At 38.1% G+C, this 16,084-nt stretch overlaps 1 protein-coding gene across 1 annotated transcript; it reads right to left on the bottom strand.

Moving 5' to 3' along the window:
- Positions 1 to 1,977: 1,977 nt before the first annotated feature.
- fam72a (family with sequence similarity 72 member A) lies at positions 1,978 to 14,254 on the bottom strand. Its single transcript, XM_052034826.1, has 4 exons — positions 14,019 to 14,254; positions 9,480 to 9,557; positions 6,593 to 6,717; positions 1,978 to 4,992 (listed from the first exon to the last, which is right to left on the bottom strand). Exons 1-4 carry the CDS (start codon positions 14,162 to 14,164, stop codon positions 4,904 to 4,906), a joined length of 438 nt encoding a protein of 145 aa, XP_051890786.1. The 5' UTR covers positions 14,165 to 14,254; the 3' UTR covers positions 1,978 to 4,903.
- Between the last annotated feature and the right edge of the window lie 1,830 nt (positions 14,255 to 16,084).

The raw sequence follows: 16,084 nt of genomic DNA, 5'->3' as shown, positions 1-16,084 counted from the left end.
AACTTCGTGAGCAAATATTTATCCCTCAATTTCTAATCATGAAAGCAGATTAACTGATCATTATCACATTGTTGTTTATGTGATTATCCTTTGCAGCAATTGACATTACAGTATTAAAAAGTACTTATAAAGTTTTCTGGGACATTCTGAAGTTGCAAAAGATACAACTGGAAGTACTTATTTTCTTTTTATAGAATAATGATCCCACAAAACTCTTAACCTGTCTCAGGACAAGCTGGAAAGAAAAAAGGGAATTGAAAGATTTGGAACAATACAGCTGAATGGATTTTTTTTAAAGTTGAAGCATTTTGAAAGCAGGATGTATGAGCAAAATGCAGACATGTTTACAGAAGAAGTTTTAATGATAGAAAGTATAACCATCACCAGTAGTGTGGAGAAAATGGTGGTAATGAACAACCAAGGTATTTGAGGTGCAAAAAAGAAATGCAGAAAAGCACTCCTGGAGAATTAGCCGACAAGAGGGCAGAATGAATTGACGTGAATTGGGAAGGGCAAGATGAGGTGACTGTGACAATGACTTACATGGCCTTCTACAGAGTGATGTCTTCAATGGTAAGCTGATCTGGTGAAATGGAGGATGGGAGAAGCTTGAGTGGAGTGTAAAAGCAAATATAATGTAATTCTAAGTAACTACCAAAACCACAATTTGAAGTGATTTTTATTTCATAAATAAATTTCCAGGATTGTGAAAAATCAAGTAACAAAAAACCCTCCCCATTCTTCAGAGAAAACTATAGAATTATTAATAGCCACCAGAGCAATGAGATCAGGCAAATATGACCTGGGTTTCAATATTTTATTTAAAGATTAGTAATATTTTGCCTAAGCTGGGGTATAGTAGTGGAATGTTAAAAATCTTCAACATTATGCAAGGAACCAAAATCAGTGTACTTCAATGCATCAAGTGGCTTGATTCAAGCAATAAGTATGCAATTTGTTTAAGAACAAATTTGAATGAAAAGAATTATTTGTAAGGAGTTTTCTTAGCCTGCACTTTACTGATTAACATCTTTGATTTGATTGTCAAAAGAAAGATTGCAAAGACCATGCAAAGGTCTGAAATGCAGAAAAGACACAAGTGCTGAGTGATTATAATCAACAATACACATTCCACTATGTCGGACTGTGAAACTTAAAAAAAACAATCAATCTAGTCAGTTGCACCAGTGCCAAGAGAGCTGCCATACTGTCATGAAGCCACTGAATTAGCATGGGGAGTAAGAGGGGAAAAGAAGAAAAGAGAAAGGGGAAAAGAAACATTTTGAAACACCAAGAGATTTTACTGAAATGTACAGCAAAAGCCAGGTTCACATGTGACCATTTCTGAAGAATGTGCAGCTGCAGAAGACTGAGAAAAATCTCAGCTCAGAATATAGCTGATCAGAGTAGAACATTTTTTTTTGCTTCAAACAAAATAGAAAAAAAGCAGAATTAAAAAAGGAAAGACTGTTTTGTGGTACTATGAGCATTGGGGGAAAAAAGAATTTAAAAGATCTGTTCTAGTGAAAAAAAAAATCACTTCTGCATAAATTAAAACTTCCTTCTCAAATGATAGTGGACCTAGTGTAATTTGCTGAGTTTAATTCCAATAAAAGATCAGCGCACAAACCTTTCAACTTAAAAATGTATTATTGTTTCAGCAGAAACCAATTAATGAAAAAACAATTACTAATGTACAATAATGATCCAGGTTCACCTACATTCCTCAGATTAAATTTACTGTGAGGTTTATGAATGCCCTCTTAAACAAACTTAAACTACTCCCTGAAATTTAAGGATCAAAGGATTCACAAGAAAGAATGTTAAAAACACAATTCATATTCAGATTTGTACATTCTGAACTCTTCAATCTATCACATCTTTTTAACTCTCCCTAATACCGTCATCATATATTTAGACCATCACAAAAAAAGTGACATCACCTGTGATTTTATTTTTCTTTTATTGACCTGAAAATATGTCACAATAAGCCAGTGCTTCCCAGGACATTGGTTTTGAATACACCAGCTAACTAGAATATAAAATCACATACATATTCACACCAAATAAATAAATATCACAGCACCAAACTCTTTCAATGGATTCACACTATATTATACCAGTTCCACTTCCAATTCACTCACTTGACAGATTCATAATACACTTGTTTTAACCTTTACTCCAATACAATCCAAAAATCCAAGCCAAAGATAACATGTATTAGAAAAGGCTAATAAAAGAAAACAGACAGTATGCTACTGGATGTAATTCATCGGTGCATTACAATCCCTTTCAGAGCTGCGTCCCTTATGAGCAAATTATAACACTATAATATTTGTTTTGTAGAAGTGAGGAATAAAATATTTGGCAATACTAATTTCTGAATTAAGAGGTGTTTCTTCACTGTACTATTTTCCCTTCCTTTCTTACAGAGGCATCAGGTAAACTAGGTTTCATTCCAAATCCACAGTAAATCATTCTGTCACCATTAATGAGTATGCCCAGGCAGGTTGTTTACCATGAGAGCCGGGAGGGATATATGGGAACTCAGTGTACTTGTATGCTATTTACATACGCTTGCAAACTAGCAAACAGGAGCAGGGACTTGGCCAATATTCCATCCCAACATTTCGCAATGGACATTAGTAATATGTCTGCAAATGAGCTAATTTAGCACAAATCAGGGAATCAAGCCTGGAACTCTGGTCCCCGTTGTTTGCAGATTATCTTTATGCAACTTTTCTTGGCCTATTAAATGGCTATCAATGAAAAGCATTCAGTTTTTAATTATTAACAAATTTTCCAAAAGTAAGAAGCTAAAAGGCACTTTGTGTTTTGTGAACATTCAACGAGCTTGCTCCTCTGACCCACTTGTGGTTGAAAGGACAGAAGTAGGTTTGACATGCACAGACATCCTCCAAAGAGCTGAAGTTAGCCAAATCCACTTTACACTGCAAAACCCAAGGATTTGTGTCCTGTTTCCTCATGGATGGGGAGCTTGAACACATTTCTTTAGGTAAATTGTGAAGCAAAGCAAGAACTAAAGAAAATTGATTTGACAGCAAAACTATTCAGATACACTGTAAAGCATGTAAAAAAAACTGTTTGTACAATTGATTGTAATTTTTACAGTTTTAAACAAATCAAAAATTCCTTTCCCATGGTTGTAGCATAAGTATATTGAATTTTACATAAAAATATCATTCATTTGTACAGCAAATGAAATAATTTAGCTCTTAGTGGAAGACAACTCCACAAGGACCAGGCACACATATTTTGGACTAATGATCATTTCTTCACTGTGAGTCTGGGGACAGAGTGTTGAGTGACTATTGAGCCATAAACCATGTCCTTAAGGCGCACACACTTCTGTTGTGCAAATAAAGCTAAAGAAACATACTTTTCAGAAAACTTTCCAGTTAATTCTCTTTCTAGTTCAGAGAGATTCATTAGCATTGTTGCCATTAATACTATCCGATACATTGAGTGTGAGCCATATGTGGCTAACTACATTACAGATTAATAAATAAAAATAGTAAATGACTCTGTCATTTGGCTTATAATCTCAATATTTATATTTGTGTCATGTGCATGTGCACAATATCATTCGTACATTTTTTGGTAAAATGATGAAATGAAATACAGCATGTGTAACTGACTCTTCCTTCATTCAACATTGTCAGCAATCACCCCAATGAAGTTAAAGTACTATTTGCAACAGCTGAAAACAAAATCTAGTAACTGCATAAAAGTGTGATGTCTGAAAATTCAGAACAGAGCTCATCTTTGGTAAATAGAAAGTAGCTTTCTATTGCATCTCCAGTGCATTAATGGTTTCCCAATAGCCCTTCCACAGTTGGTCAGCAATTTCAATTCTATTCTAAAATAGATTACTGGACATCTGATGCAAGGAAACATCAATTCTGTTTTTCTCTCTCTACAGATGTTGCCTTGTCTGCTGAGTATTTACAGTATTTTGTATGTATTTCTCATTACTGGACATAATGCCTAAATTGGCTTTAAAAGCCAGAAATCACAGTACAAGCACCTGAAGCAGACCAATCAACTTAGGTAGTGATCCAGAATGAGGATGGAGAAGATTATGCTTCATTTCAATTTGTCCACATGTATTATTTAGCCATAAATCCGTCATTCCATGTGTACATTTGTTTATTCAATTGAAAATACAATGACCATGTCCAATAGTATCGAAGTGTAACAGAGCCATTATTCGTAATGAGGTCCTTTCTTCATCACCGTGGTAGTTCTTGAGTTAATGACAACAAATACACCCAATTCAGTGATGAATCTGGTAAAGTTATCTCTGAAGAAATTGCTCTCAAAATAAATAAATCCCTCTTTGGCATCCTGATCAAAATAACTTCTCCATCTCAGACTTCTTTAGAGTGCAAAAAAACAGCCATCACATGAGATTGAAAAAAAATCACTGAAGAAAAAAAAATTGGAGATGCAGCAGAGTAATTCCCGATCCCAGCAACCATGAGGGGCAAAACAACTTCTTCACTTGTTGTTCATGTTCCTGTAAAATCTGATATTATCTGTGCAAAGCCTGTCCAATAGTAGGTCCAACCAATGCTAACCTTCAATCAAAAGCAAAATTCTATGCCAGCATTCCTGACAAATGTTTAAAAACTTGCAAAGGTCCAAAATTTGCTACAGCTTACCTCATAATATTGGTCCACACTTGTTATTCATCAGGATATGCACATTCACATCCTTCCCTGGTTAAAAGAATTTCAAACAAGCTGGCTCTGGTCCATAAACTGCAGTTAACCACCACAGTTGACTCAAAGCACTTAGGATCTTTGAAATAATGTCAAAGTACTTTAAACAAAACATTAGCAAAGCACCAAACTTGAAATATCTTGATTACTCAGTTCCATTATCTGATACATTCCTCTTCAGATAGATCAGATTCATCCTCTTCATCCTCTGTATCTGGTAAGTTCCCCCACAGAAGAAAATCAACACCTGAAATTAAATAACTTGCACTGTCAGTATTTACATTAACTTTCCCTTCAATACTTATTCCATATACAAAGTTAAAAGAAAGTTATCTCAAAAGATAAGAGCATTCATAACTCAACCACAGATATTTCATTTCCTTATTCCTTGCTAATACCACAGTCAGTCCCATATCTCCATCACCACTCGCTCTTCCTGTTCTCCTTCCTTTGGTCTATTCCGTATTCTTCTGTCCTCAATCCACATTTCCTTCAGCTATCATGTCTTTGTAACATGTAGTCATTCACCCTCCCTCCCCCTCCTCCACTCCAATTATATCCATTAGTTCAAGATCTTCAATTAACATCAAAAGGAATTGTTTAAAATAAACATTCATTTGAAATATTGAAATTAAGAAGAATTTTGGACTAACAGGCATAGCCTGCACATGGAGCTGAAACATTGTGAACAGGTAATTAAAATAAGTAGGAGCTCCAAACTAATATCCAAATGTTACAGCATTGAAACCACCTGAAATTTGTCCAGTTTTAGTGAAATGTCATTAAAGCATATGCAGGATTCAGTCGATTTCCTTTTGTTTCAGACAAACTTGAGCAAAGTTTTATTTTGTTCTTGCATATAGTACATACACGGTTTTTCATGCATCGAATTAAAAAGTATTTGCTCTGCTCTACTGAGTCACATCTACAACCTTGCCTCTGATCTCATTAATGAATGCCTTAATTGTACTAAAAACCTTTGAGCTTTTAAGGCCAAACTTCCCCCCATCCTTGACTAAAGGTGTTGATTCATGCTGGGATATTATTTCACAGGTAATGGCAACCACTAGGCATCCAGGAAGAGTGTGTGTTGACAGACAAATTGATAGTGGAAGGCATTATACCCAAGGCTATATCTCAACACCAGATATCCTCAAAGGGACTTTCCAGTAGGAGACCCTAGATTTAAATTAGAATTAGGAACCATTGATGATTTCTTTTGTCTTCACGTAACCTCTGTTGCTGCTCTCCCAGCTCAAAGCACCATCAGCACAAACTGCAGACTAAACATCTGATATTCAGGAGGTGTTTCATTTAGGTCGCCTTTTACTATGCCAAATGATTTATTCTATTTTCTCCACCAGTGATAGTCTAATCAATAACATAACAGAAACACAAAGGACTCTCCCCACCCATATGTAGTTTATCTTTCCTCGGAAAGCCTGAAATTGGGAGCTCTTCATGGACAGTTAGAAACCCATTACTCAGACAAAGAATTACAAAGTTCTGAGATGCTGTGATAACATCCTGCTTTTGTATTACTGTAACTAAGCACCAAGGTAAGGGTTCATGAAAGTCTCAGTAATCTGATGTTATGCTAGTAGAAGCAATCATTGTTAAAACAGATGGCTCTTCAAGATTACCAGGAAAGCAGTTAAAAATACGATGTGCAAAAATTTAAATCTCAACAGTAATATTTGAGTTTATGATCACAGACACAACAACATTTCATGGTCCAATAAATAGTAACTAGGCTATCAGTTCCCTGCATGAGTACAACATCAGCTGTCTGGACAATGGAGGTACTATTCTGCAGTTTTCCAGGCTCAGTTTGACAATGTGCTTACCGGAGGAATCCAGTCTGTTGACAGCATAGATCACCTGGCTGTGAAACATCCAGAAATGTCCATTGTTACAGGAAAGCAAACAAGGTTTGCATGGGACAACCACATGGTAGCCAACAGCATTGCCACTGAAATTAAGAAGAACAACGATGATCATGCAAGATTTGTTTCAGAGATATTCCAAGGGACTCTGCCCATTTCCTTTTACAGAAAGCTTTATCATGAGCTTCCTATGCAGTAACAAATTGAAAATCAATGCATAGAATAAATTCATTACATATTTGAAGCAGAACACATGATAAGAATATTAAAGCACACACAAAGGAAAAAAAAACTAGAATTTTTAAATATGTTCAGGAACTAATGGCCCAATTGATAAAAGCACTAGCTTGTATAGTACTAAGTCAGAAGGAGAATTAACCAAAATATCATTAGCTGATCAAGTCGTGCCTGATAGCCCTTGCTGCTAACTAAATAAGAGTATGTTTTGTTGCTATCCATAGTTGAGTAGCCTGCCAGTGCGCATGTATGAAAGGTGTATTCTGGGGTTTAGCCAGCATCAGTGAAAACAAACACCGAGTAAGGAGTCATGAAAATTCATCAAAATTTACTCATTAATTTTCTGTCCAAAAATTAGAACTCAGGATCTCATAGCCACCTCAATTGAGAATCCTCCACATAGTAAACTTCAATAGATGGCTTGGAGGAGGGAGCACACAGTAAAGAAACAGATGAGGTGGAGAAGTACAGAGATTCAGCAAAGCTTTTCAAATAAAATCATGCATCTGAAAATTCTGTCACCATTGCCAATATGCATATGTATATGTAAGAGGCAGGTCAGAAAGCACAAATGGTTTCAATCAGAAAACTGGAGGGTTGAAGGAAGTGGTAAGGAGAGGATGAGGTGATATAACAGCAGAATCTAAAGATAACAAGGCTTATAAATTCAACATGTTGTGGGTCAGTATGTCAATTTGAATTAGGAAGAATAAGTGTAGCTTTGTGATAGATGTTGGAGTTATGAAGCATGGAGAATATTGGATAAATCTAAGTCTACAGTGGATTAACACACAAAGGTTTTAGTGATTGTGGAGCTGGTGTAGGGGTAGTTGCAAGCAACCTTAGTAATGGATCAACAAGATTCATAGTTGGTTTAAAAATATTTAAATCACTCTTGGTCTGGTAGGACCTAACAATGAAAAAATCAGCACCATTTGTCTACACAAGTCATTGCAGTTCAAACTACTTTATTGCATAAATGTTTAATGGCCATAAAAATATTTTTTTTCATTTTTTGTTAATTTATTTATGATATATGCATCCAAGCACAAACTTACTGTTCACTTCTCACTACTTTCAGTTTCAAAGGGAATTGCTATAATTGCCTTATTTGGATTAAAACAATACAAGCAGTAACATATTAAGTGGATTATTCATGAAACAAATTTATGTACATAGATTATTTATGGAAGCTGCAAGCAACAGATTTATCAACTGAGAAGCAAGTTTTTAAGAAAATTTATTTTAGAATCCATAGATGAAATCAACTGGATGTACATACAACACAAGGCAAAAAGAAAGTGACTTTGCAACTAATGAAACAGGAAGAAAATGAAAGAAACCAGTTTGGTAGTTGTATTATAAGCCCAGTAGACAGGTGCATTTGCTGTCCTTCAAGATGGAGTACCAAAACCAAACACAGAATTGTAAAAAAAACATTTTGGCCAATGATTTGTATGAAATTAATTCTTATCTTTTGTATCCATATAGTATTTATAAAGCCTCATATCCTCAATGTTTTTGAAAGTTAATCATCTTCCTCCTGGCAAAGTTAAATAAATACTAAATAGAACATAGAACACTACTGCATAGTACAGGCCCTTTGACCCACAATGTTGTGCTGACATTTTATCCTGCTCTAAGATATATCTAACCCTTTCCTCCCACATAGCCCCCTATTTTCCCCCTAAATGAATAACTAATTGGCATGATTGAGAAAAGAATGAAGGTTATGCTCTCATTTGAAGTTCCTGCTCTTCCTGTAGTGGTGCCTCAACATTTTATGTTCATCCAAGCAGTTGTGTGAAACTCAATTTAATGCAATAGTTCTACTCTACTGAACCATTAACTTAAGGGTTGCATTTGGCATGGAGTGGCACAGTGCTGCTGCATGTAGTGCTGCTGTTGCACCGCTCCAGCAACCAGGGTTCATTTCAGGTTTTTGGTATTGTTTGTGTGGAATCTACACATTCTCTATGTGACCATGTGGGCTTCCCCTGAGTGTTCTGGTTTCCTCCCACATCCTAAAGATATGCTGTTTGGTAGCTTAATTGTGACAATGGGAGAATCAGCAGATGTAAATGGGTATTTGTGAACGGATAGTTTACAGGGAAGTAAGTGAGGGAATGGATTAATGGGACTGTTTCAAGAGTCAGCTTAGACTCAATGGGCTGAATGTGCTCCCTTAATATATGAAAAATTAATTCCTCAAATTTGTGGTAAAGTTTGAATCTTTGGTCTTCTGACTGAGGTCAAAAGTACTTCCACTGGTTTAGTTGACACCTAAAGAATGTTAATGAAAGTAGGAGAAGATAAATTAATAGATTTTTTTTTAATGTAAGAGAATTAGGGGTAATGGAACAAAGATGAATAAATAGATTTAAAATGTGGCTCAGCTATCATCTAATTGAAATGTCAAAACAACGTTAAGAATCCAAATGGCCCTCTCCTGTTTTTATGTGCCTTAATAAACCTAGAAGAATTACTGTTACTGCAGCTAGGGATCAAGCAATTTAGTTATTCTTGTCACAAGACAAAAGCAGAATCCAGACATTCATTCTTCCATGGCCATTCATTTAAGACTTCAAATTATAGATGAGAACAGACTTACCATTTTAAACATGCAATATCCTTTATTTTACACTTGCAGCTTTCTGTGGAGTAGCAATTTCCAACAAAGTCCACGGCCCTATAATTTAGAACAAGTCAGCATGAAGTAACAGCTGCAATCTCTATCACTCAGTGGGAAGTGCCCAACATGTCTATTGTCGGTTACACCAGTATTCAATCCATATACCAGCCAGAGCAATGCTATGGCTATCAGCTTTGAATTATTTAAATCATCTCAACCAGGATAACAGTATAGATGTCCTCACTGACTGTTCATGAGATTCTCAATTAGCAAGCAACAATCTATGTGGTGGTATTTTCTGGTTGGTTGACAATAGGTATAACCAACCCAAACTCAATAGCCTCAAGGTCAGATAAACCAACACTCACTTTGAGGTTTATGCAAAGAATAGACGGTTTGGATAGAAGCCAGGGGATTACAGATGTAAATGGAAGCATATCCAGTGAGGAGAGAGGAGAAAACTGGGAGTCATTTGCAATTTGGCAATAGTACAAACACACTACATGGGAATTCTGCATCTGAAGATACTCAATACCTTGATAAAATAGAGAGTGCTGGAAACACAGCAAGTCAAAAAGTTTGTGTGGAAGTTCTTGTGTCAAGAAGTAGTTCAGGTCCATGCAAGTTCCCATAGCTACACCTTTAGCCTGGAGAAGGTGAGTGGAGTTGAAGAAGTTGTTCAATGAACTTTGTAATGAGGCCCAAAGCACACTTGAGGAGCAGCCCCTCATCTCCCACATGGGCACATTTCAGCCTTCTGGATTTATTAGCAAATGTTATAACATCAGACGCCTCATTTTCTCTGCATCTGAATTGACCATTTCCACTGTAAGGTATCCATTTGTGATATTGGCTCAGTTTTTCTTTCTCTCCATTAGCACAGCCTGACCTGCTGGGCATGTCCTACACCCTTGCATTTCACAACACCTTACACATCATAACCCTCTATCTGCCTCCATAAATTAATTGACCAGAGGACCTCTACAACTTATCTCCATGATAACCTTGGCCTTAACCTGTCACAGATGTTCTCACTATCCTATCTACTCAGCCCTCCCCCCCCCCCCCCACCTACTTTGCAATGGAAAAACAACTTGTTTTTCTCTCTTTTCCAGCTCTGACAAAGGGTTTTCCCAACTTTCCAATGTTTTCTTTTTTCTTATTTCAGATTAACAGCATCTGTGTTTTTTTTGACTATTGTTATGGTATTGAGAAGCAACTAGTGATCAGGCATACAAACAACGAATCTCAGTCATAATGTTCTATTTTCTGTTAAGCCAGGCTGATTCAACAGGAGTCACAAGAAACTGTAGATGCTGGCATCTGGAGATCTCTCCTGATTCACCAAGCCCCCATCACCCTGGCTCTTTCCCCTCCTCTACCATCTCCATCTGTCCATTCTCCTACTGGTTCTCCTTCCCCACTATTCCCATCTGCCCTCCCTCCCTTTATTCCCTGCTTCACCTTCCTCTCCTATCAGATTCCATCATCTTCAATTACTTCCATCCATCACCTTCTAGTTTCTGGTTCTGTCCCCACTTTCCCATCTGCCTATCACCCCTCCTCACTTGGATCCACCTATCACCTGCCAGCTTTTGCTCCACCCCTTCCTTCCACCTTTTTCTACAGGCTATCTCCACTCTATCTTTCAGTCCAGATGAAGGGTCTCGACCCGAAACATTGACTGTTCATCTCCCTCCATAGATGCTGCTTGACCTGCTAAATTCATTCAGCTTTTCGTGTGTTGCTCCTGATTGAACAGGATCACATTATATCCCAGACTTTTATAATCTCAGAAAAAGATAGTTCAGTAATTTCAAAAAGTATATTCAATCAGTTTTTTTGTTAAATATTATACATTATCCTTTGCTCAATCCTATATATCAAGATACTAATCAACTAACTTTGAATGTAGTTATTTTATCTCCAAAAGCTCCCAAAGTCACCTGCACTCATTAATGAGAAAATGTATCCCCAGGTATCACACTCAAAACAGCAGCTCAAATGAGAGAACTGTGATTTTTTTTTCCCACTCTTTGAGACCGAGATGCCAGATGTGAAATGGTGTCAAATTGTGCTCTATAATGTTTTTGTGAAACATTTTACTTTGTTTAGCTATATTAAAAGGCCTTATATAAATTCATGTCATTGTTGTAAACCCAGGAAGATTCTGTACAGTACAGTAATGAGTGACCGTGGTGTTCTGCCTCATAGGATGTGTAGGAGCCCTCTACTCGATACAAGAAATGAAATTAGTATTAAGTTAATCTAACACACCATTGGACTAATAGTTAATACTAATGGTAAGAATTCTTTTCATGTTCATCTCAGTTATTTGAGAGCATGGGCAGGTAGATGGGTGAGGAAGCATGGAGTAAAAACAATCAAGAGTTACACATTTTTCATTTATTTATTTTTCAGGATTTGAGTATTGTTGGGAAGGACAACATTTACTGCCCATTCCTTTCCCCACTGAGAAGATGGTGTACGACTTCCCTAAACTTACAATCCTTCTGGTGAATGTACTCTCACAGTGGATTTGAGAAGAGTTCCAGGATTTAGATTTAGATTTAGATGGAATTGCAATATATTTTCAAGTCAGGATGGTGTACAGTGTGTAGGGGAATCTACAGGAGGCTGTGTTCCCCTTGTCCTTCTTGGTGGTAGAGGTCACGGATTTGAGAGCTGCAGCTAAAGAAACCTTGGCAAGTAACTGCAATGCTTTTTGAAGATGGTACACGCTGTGGTGACAGTGTGCCGCTGGTCGAGGAAATGAATATTTAGGGTAATTGATGGGAATGACAATTAAGTAGGCTGCCTTGTCTTTGATGGTGTTGAGGTTTTTGAGAGTTGTTGGAGCTAGACTCATCTAAGCAAGTGTAGAATATTCCATAACACTTCTGGCCAGGATCTTGCAGATGTGGAAAGATTTTGAGGTGTCAGTAGGTGACCTGCCACAGGATACCCAGCCTTAGACCTGTTCTTGGAGTCATAACATTTATGTAGCTGGTCCACTTGTGTTTCTGATTAATGGTGACCATCAGGATGTTGATGATGAGGGACTCAATGATGGTAATGTGAAAGGACAGGTTTCAAATAGTCCTTATTTAATTAGGGATTGCAAATTATAATCTACGTATGCAAAGGAATAGGCAAATGTAATGAGCTGGAATCATAGGAGTTTAAGCCTCATAACTGTCCCATTCAATGACACTTTGCTGAAAGCAATAACAAACTCTCCATTTATCAGAACTCATCAGCTGTACAAGACATTGCTGAGACCGGACCTGGAATATTGTGTGCCGTTCTGGTCGCCATACTACAGGAAGGATGTGACTAAGCTAGAGAGGGTGCAGAAAAGATTCACAAGAATGTTGCAGGGACTAGAGGGCTTGAGATATAAGAAAAGACTGGATAGGTTGGGACTGTTTTCCCTGGAGCGAAGGAGGCTGATGGGTGACCTTACAGAGATTTATAAAATCATGAGGGGCTTAGATAAGATGGATGGTCACAGCTTTTTTCCCCTCAGGGTAGAGGAGTCAAAAAGTAGAGGGTATAGGTTTAAGGTGAGAGGGGAAAGGTTTAAAGGGGATCTGAAAGGCAAGTTTCTCACCCATAGGGTAGTGAATATATGGAATGAGCTGCCAGAAGAAGTGGTAGAGGTGAGTACAATTACAATGCTTAAAAGGTATTTATACAGGTATGTGGATAGGAAACGTTTAGAGGGATATAGGCCAAATCCAGGCAAATGGGATGAGCTCAGATGTCTTGGTAGGCATTGATGAGTTGGGCTGAAGGGCCTGTTTCAGTGTTTATAACCCTATGACTCATATATTTAGAAGAAGTTCTGATTTAAAGATTTAAACTAAACCATCATTTTAATAAAGTAATATAACACTGGGCCTTGCATTTTGCATGAATATATTACTATAGAGAAACTGCTGAACATATTCACTTTGTTAGACAATAGAGTTACAAACAGGCCCTTCAGCCCAATGTATCCATGCTGACCAAGGTTGCAGGGCATTCTTCATAAATGGCATGACATCCAAAGTGTCCAGTTCCATTTTGATGCTGGATGAGGTGACCATTTGTGGCTCTCAACTCAGCTAACACTTATTCCTGTTTTGTATGATTTACCTCACAGCTGAGAGGTACATTTAACACTAAAGGAAAAGGATGCATAGTCTATAAATTCCTAACCAGAGTTGATCAAGTTGTTTAACATAAAAATCGTGTCATTACATGGAGTTTAGAGCAGAGATAACAGGCCATTAGGTCCAGCTGGTCTATGTTTGTATTTATGCTGCGCAAGTCTCCTCCTACACTATTTAATCTGACTCATTTCCTTCCTCCAGCATGCCATTTCACGCTGCCCTTTAAAAAACTTTTGAGCGATTTGCTCTAACTACTCCCTGTGGTAGGAAGCTCCGGTTCATTCAAATTCATTAAAATACAAGAATTGTAAATCGCATGATACATCAGAACAAACTGGGCAATATCACCGTCGATCCTTACCTTGTCGGGGGAATATCAGTCGAGTAAAGTTCCACGTCTGTGTCAGCGAGCAGGACTGCCTTCATGCCTCGAGCACACAAAATATTATCACAGAACTTGCAACACAGCAACGTAACAAGCTTGTTTTTAAAAGTCAGGGTTGACATCTCTGTCTCCGTTGATAATTATTAAACCTACTTTTTAAAACAAAATCTTTTCAATATTTGCCTTCCCTTTCTCCCGCAGTGAATAATCGGTGCGAGATGCAGGTCTCCAGTCACTAAACCTGATCACTAATATTCTCTGTCATTGCACAATGTGAATATAATCGCAAAATGATTAATACTGTTTGTGTCTGAACAAACTGAATCTCGAAACACCCCACTATTTCCTGTAACTAAGCACACTGTATGTTCACCCAGTCTCAGATCTTTAACAAGGTTCTTTTGCTCTCAATTACATAAAGTTAGCAAACTTTGCCTCCCCTGCAGCCTCACACGAACCTCGCGAATTGTGCGCTGCACTCTGTCCGTACAATAGGCACGATTGCCTTAAATCATAGTGCTCTCACCATCACTACACGTTGGTTTCTCTGGCCCTCGTGAATCTCCTGTCCCAAATGGGATCTCTCCGCAAGAACTGTCAGCTACCTTTACCTACACCCTTGTGTTCAGAGCGACACAGTCTAAAACTCAGTGTCTAACCTGCACTTTCCAGTGTTTATCTGTACTCTTCTCATTACCCCCACCAGTATATGCTTCTAACCCTCATTGTTTCTGCTGAAAGAGATCTTTCCTGTGAAGTTTTAACGGTCTCTCTGGATGGATATCTCAGAATATCTCTTCCATGCATTAGCATGAATCAATATAATTTACTGTTTCTCAGGAATCATCTCAAGTCTGATAAAAATGCCTTAAGAGCTTAAATGTATAAATTCCACCCAAGTCTCTACCACCTGTCCAGCAGCTGTGTGCCTTCTTCCTTCAGTTTATTTCTCGGTATGTAACACCTAATTCCCTTGGACTATCACTCCTTTCATTCAGTTCAGTGTGCACGTTTTGTCTTCTATCTCTCTGACTATCTCACAACTTCTTCTACATCTGTCCATCCACCTCTCTCAGGGTATCCTTATGCATTCTGCGGGTTATTGTTTGCGTCCAAAAGTGCACTACAATCGTGCACATTAGATCCCCTTGTATATTTCTCAAATCATCTCTTCGTTTCTATGCACCTGCTCCTCTGTATCCCAGTCTGCTACCTCGATCTCTTTGCCTGCACCCTGGGGTCTCTTCAAGTCTGCACCCTGGGGTCTCTTCAAGTCTGCACCCTCGTTTTCTCTGCTTGCATCCTCGATTTCTCTGCCTGCACCCTCCGGTCTCCCAGTCTACGATGGCCTCACCCTCGATCTCTCAGCCTGCACCCTGGGGGTCTCCAAGCCTGCACCCTCGCTCAGTCCGCGCTGACTGACAAGCTGCCACCTCGGCTCCGCCCATTCACCTTGACAGTTGACACTCGAACGTTCACCGGCATTCAAATTCGGGAGCTCGTTTCCTATTGGTTGGGTGACGGCTGAGGTCCGATTGGCCCGTGCCGAGGATTTAAATACAGTGTTCTTCTGCTCGTTAGAACTGTTATAAATAGGGAGCCGTTGCCTAGACAACGTCCGATTAAACGGCCCGGTGTGAAAATTGTGCATCTGCCACTGGCAGGGGCGTTGTGGAAACTATTATATGTGCAATGAGTGAGTGAAACTGTAATAATTCTAATAGATTCCAGGCTGGAAACTTTTGAAATTATTCTCTATTAATTGTCAGAACTGATTTTTAATTTCATGTTAATGTAAAGGGCTGAATAATTGATAACATCAACAACAAATGTTGAAATAAATGATTGGCTGGCTGCAGAATCAATCGTGAATGAATCCCCCAATCCGTGTGGCAAATATTTCTGTCATTCATATGGTCTCCTCCCAAAGGGTTCTTTCACCAGGAAAGCAACACATGATGGAAGTCTGAAATTTTCGAAACACTTGGCAGATCAGGTAGCAGCTGTGGAAAGAGAAACAGACTTAATGTTTCAGATTGACC

Source organism: Pristis pectinata, chromosome 20, assembly GCF_009764475.1.
Source record: "Pristis pectinata isolate sPriPec2 chromosome 20, sPriPec2.1.pri, whole genome shotgun sequence".
Classification (NCBI taxonomy): Eukaryota; Metazoa; Chordata; class Chondrichthyes; order Rhinopristiformes; family Pristidae; genus Pristis; species Pristis pectinata.
The sequence above is the reverse complement of the archived record's forward strand: the minus strand, read 5'-3'. Positions and strand labels throughout refer to the sequence as shown.

Excerpts from the sequence above, each read along its gene's own strand:
- fam72a (XM_052034826.1), bottom strand. The coding sequence starts at position 14,164 with ATGTCAACCCTGACTTTTAAAAACAAGCTTGTTACGTTGCTGTGTTGC. Across the intron at positions 9,558-14,018 it reads ACTGATATTCCCCCGACAAG|GGCCGTGGACTTTGTTGGAA; the intron begins GTAAGGATCGAC and ends TCTAAATTATAG. Across the intron at positions 4,993-6,592 it reads CAACAGACTGGATTCCTCCG|GTGTTGATTTTCTTCTGTGG; the intron begins GTAAGCACATTG and ends ATTTAATTTCAG.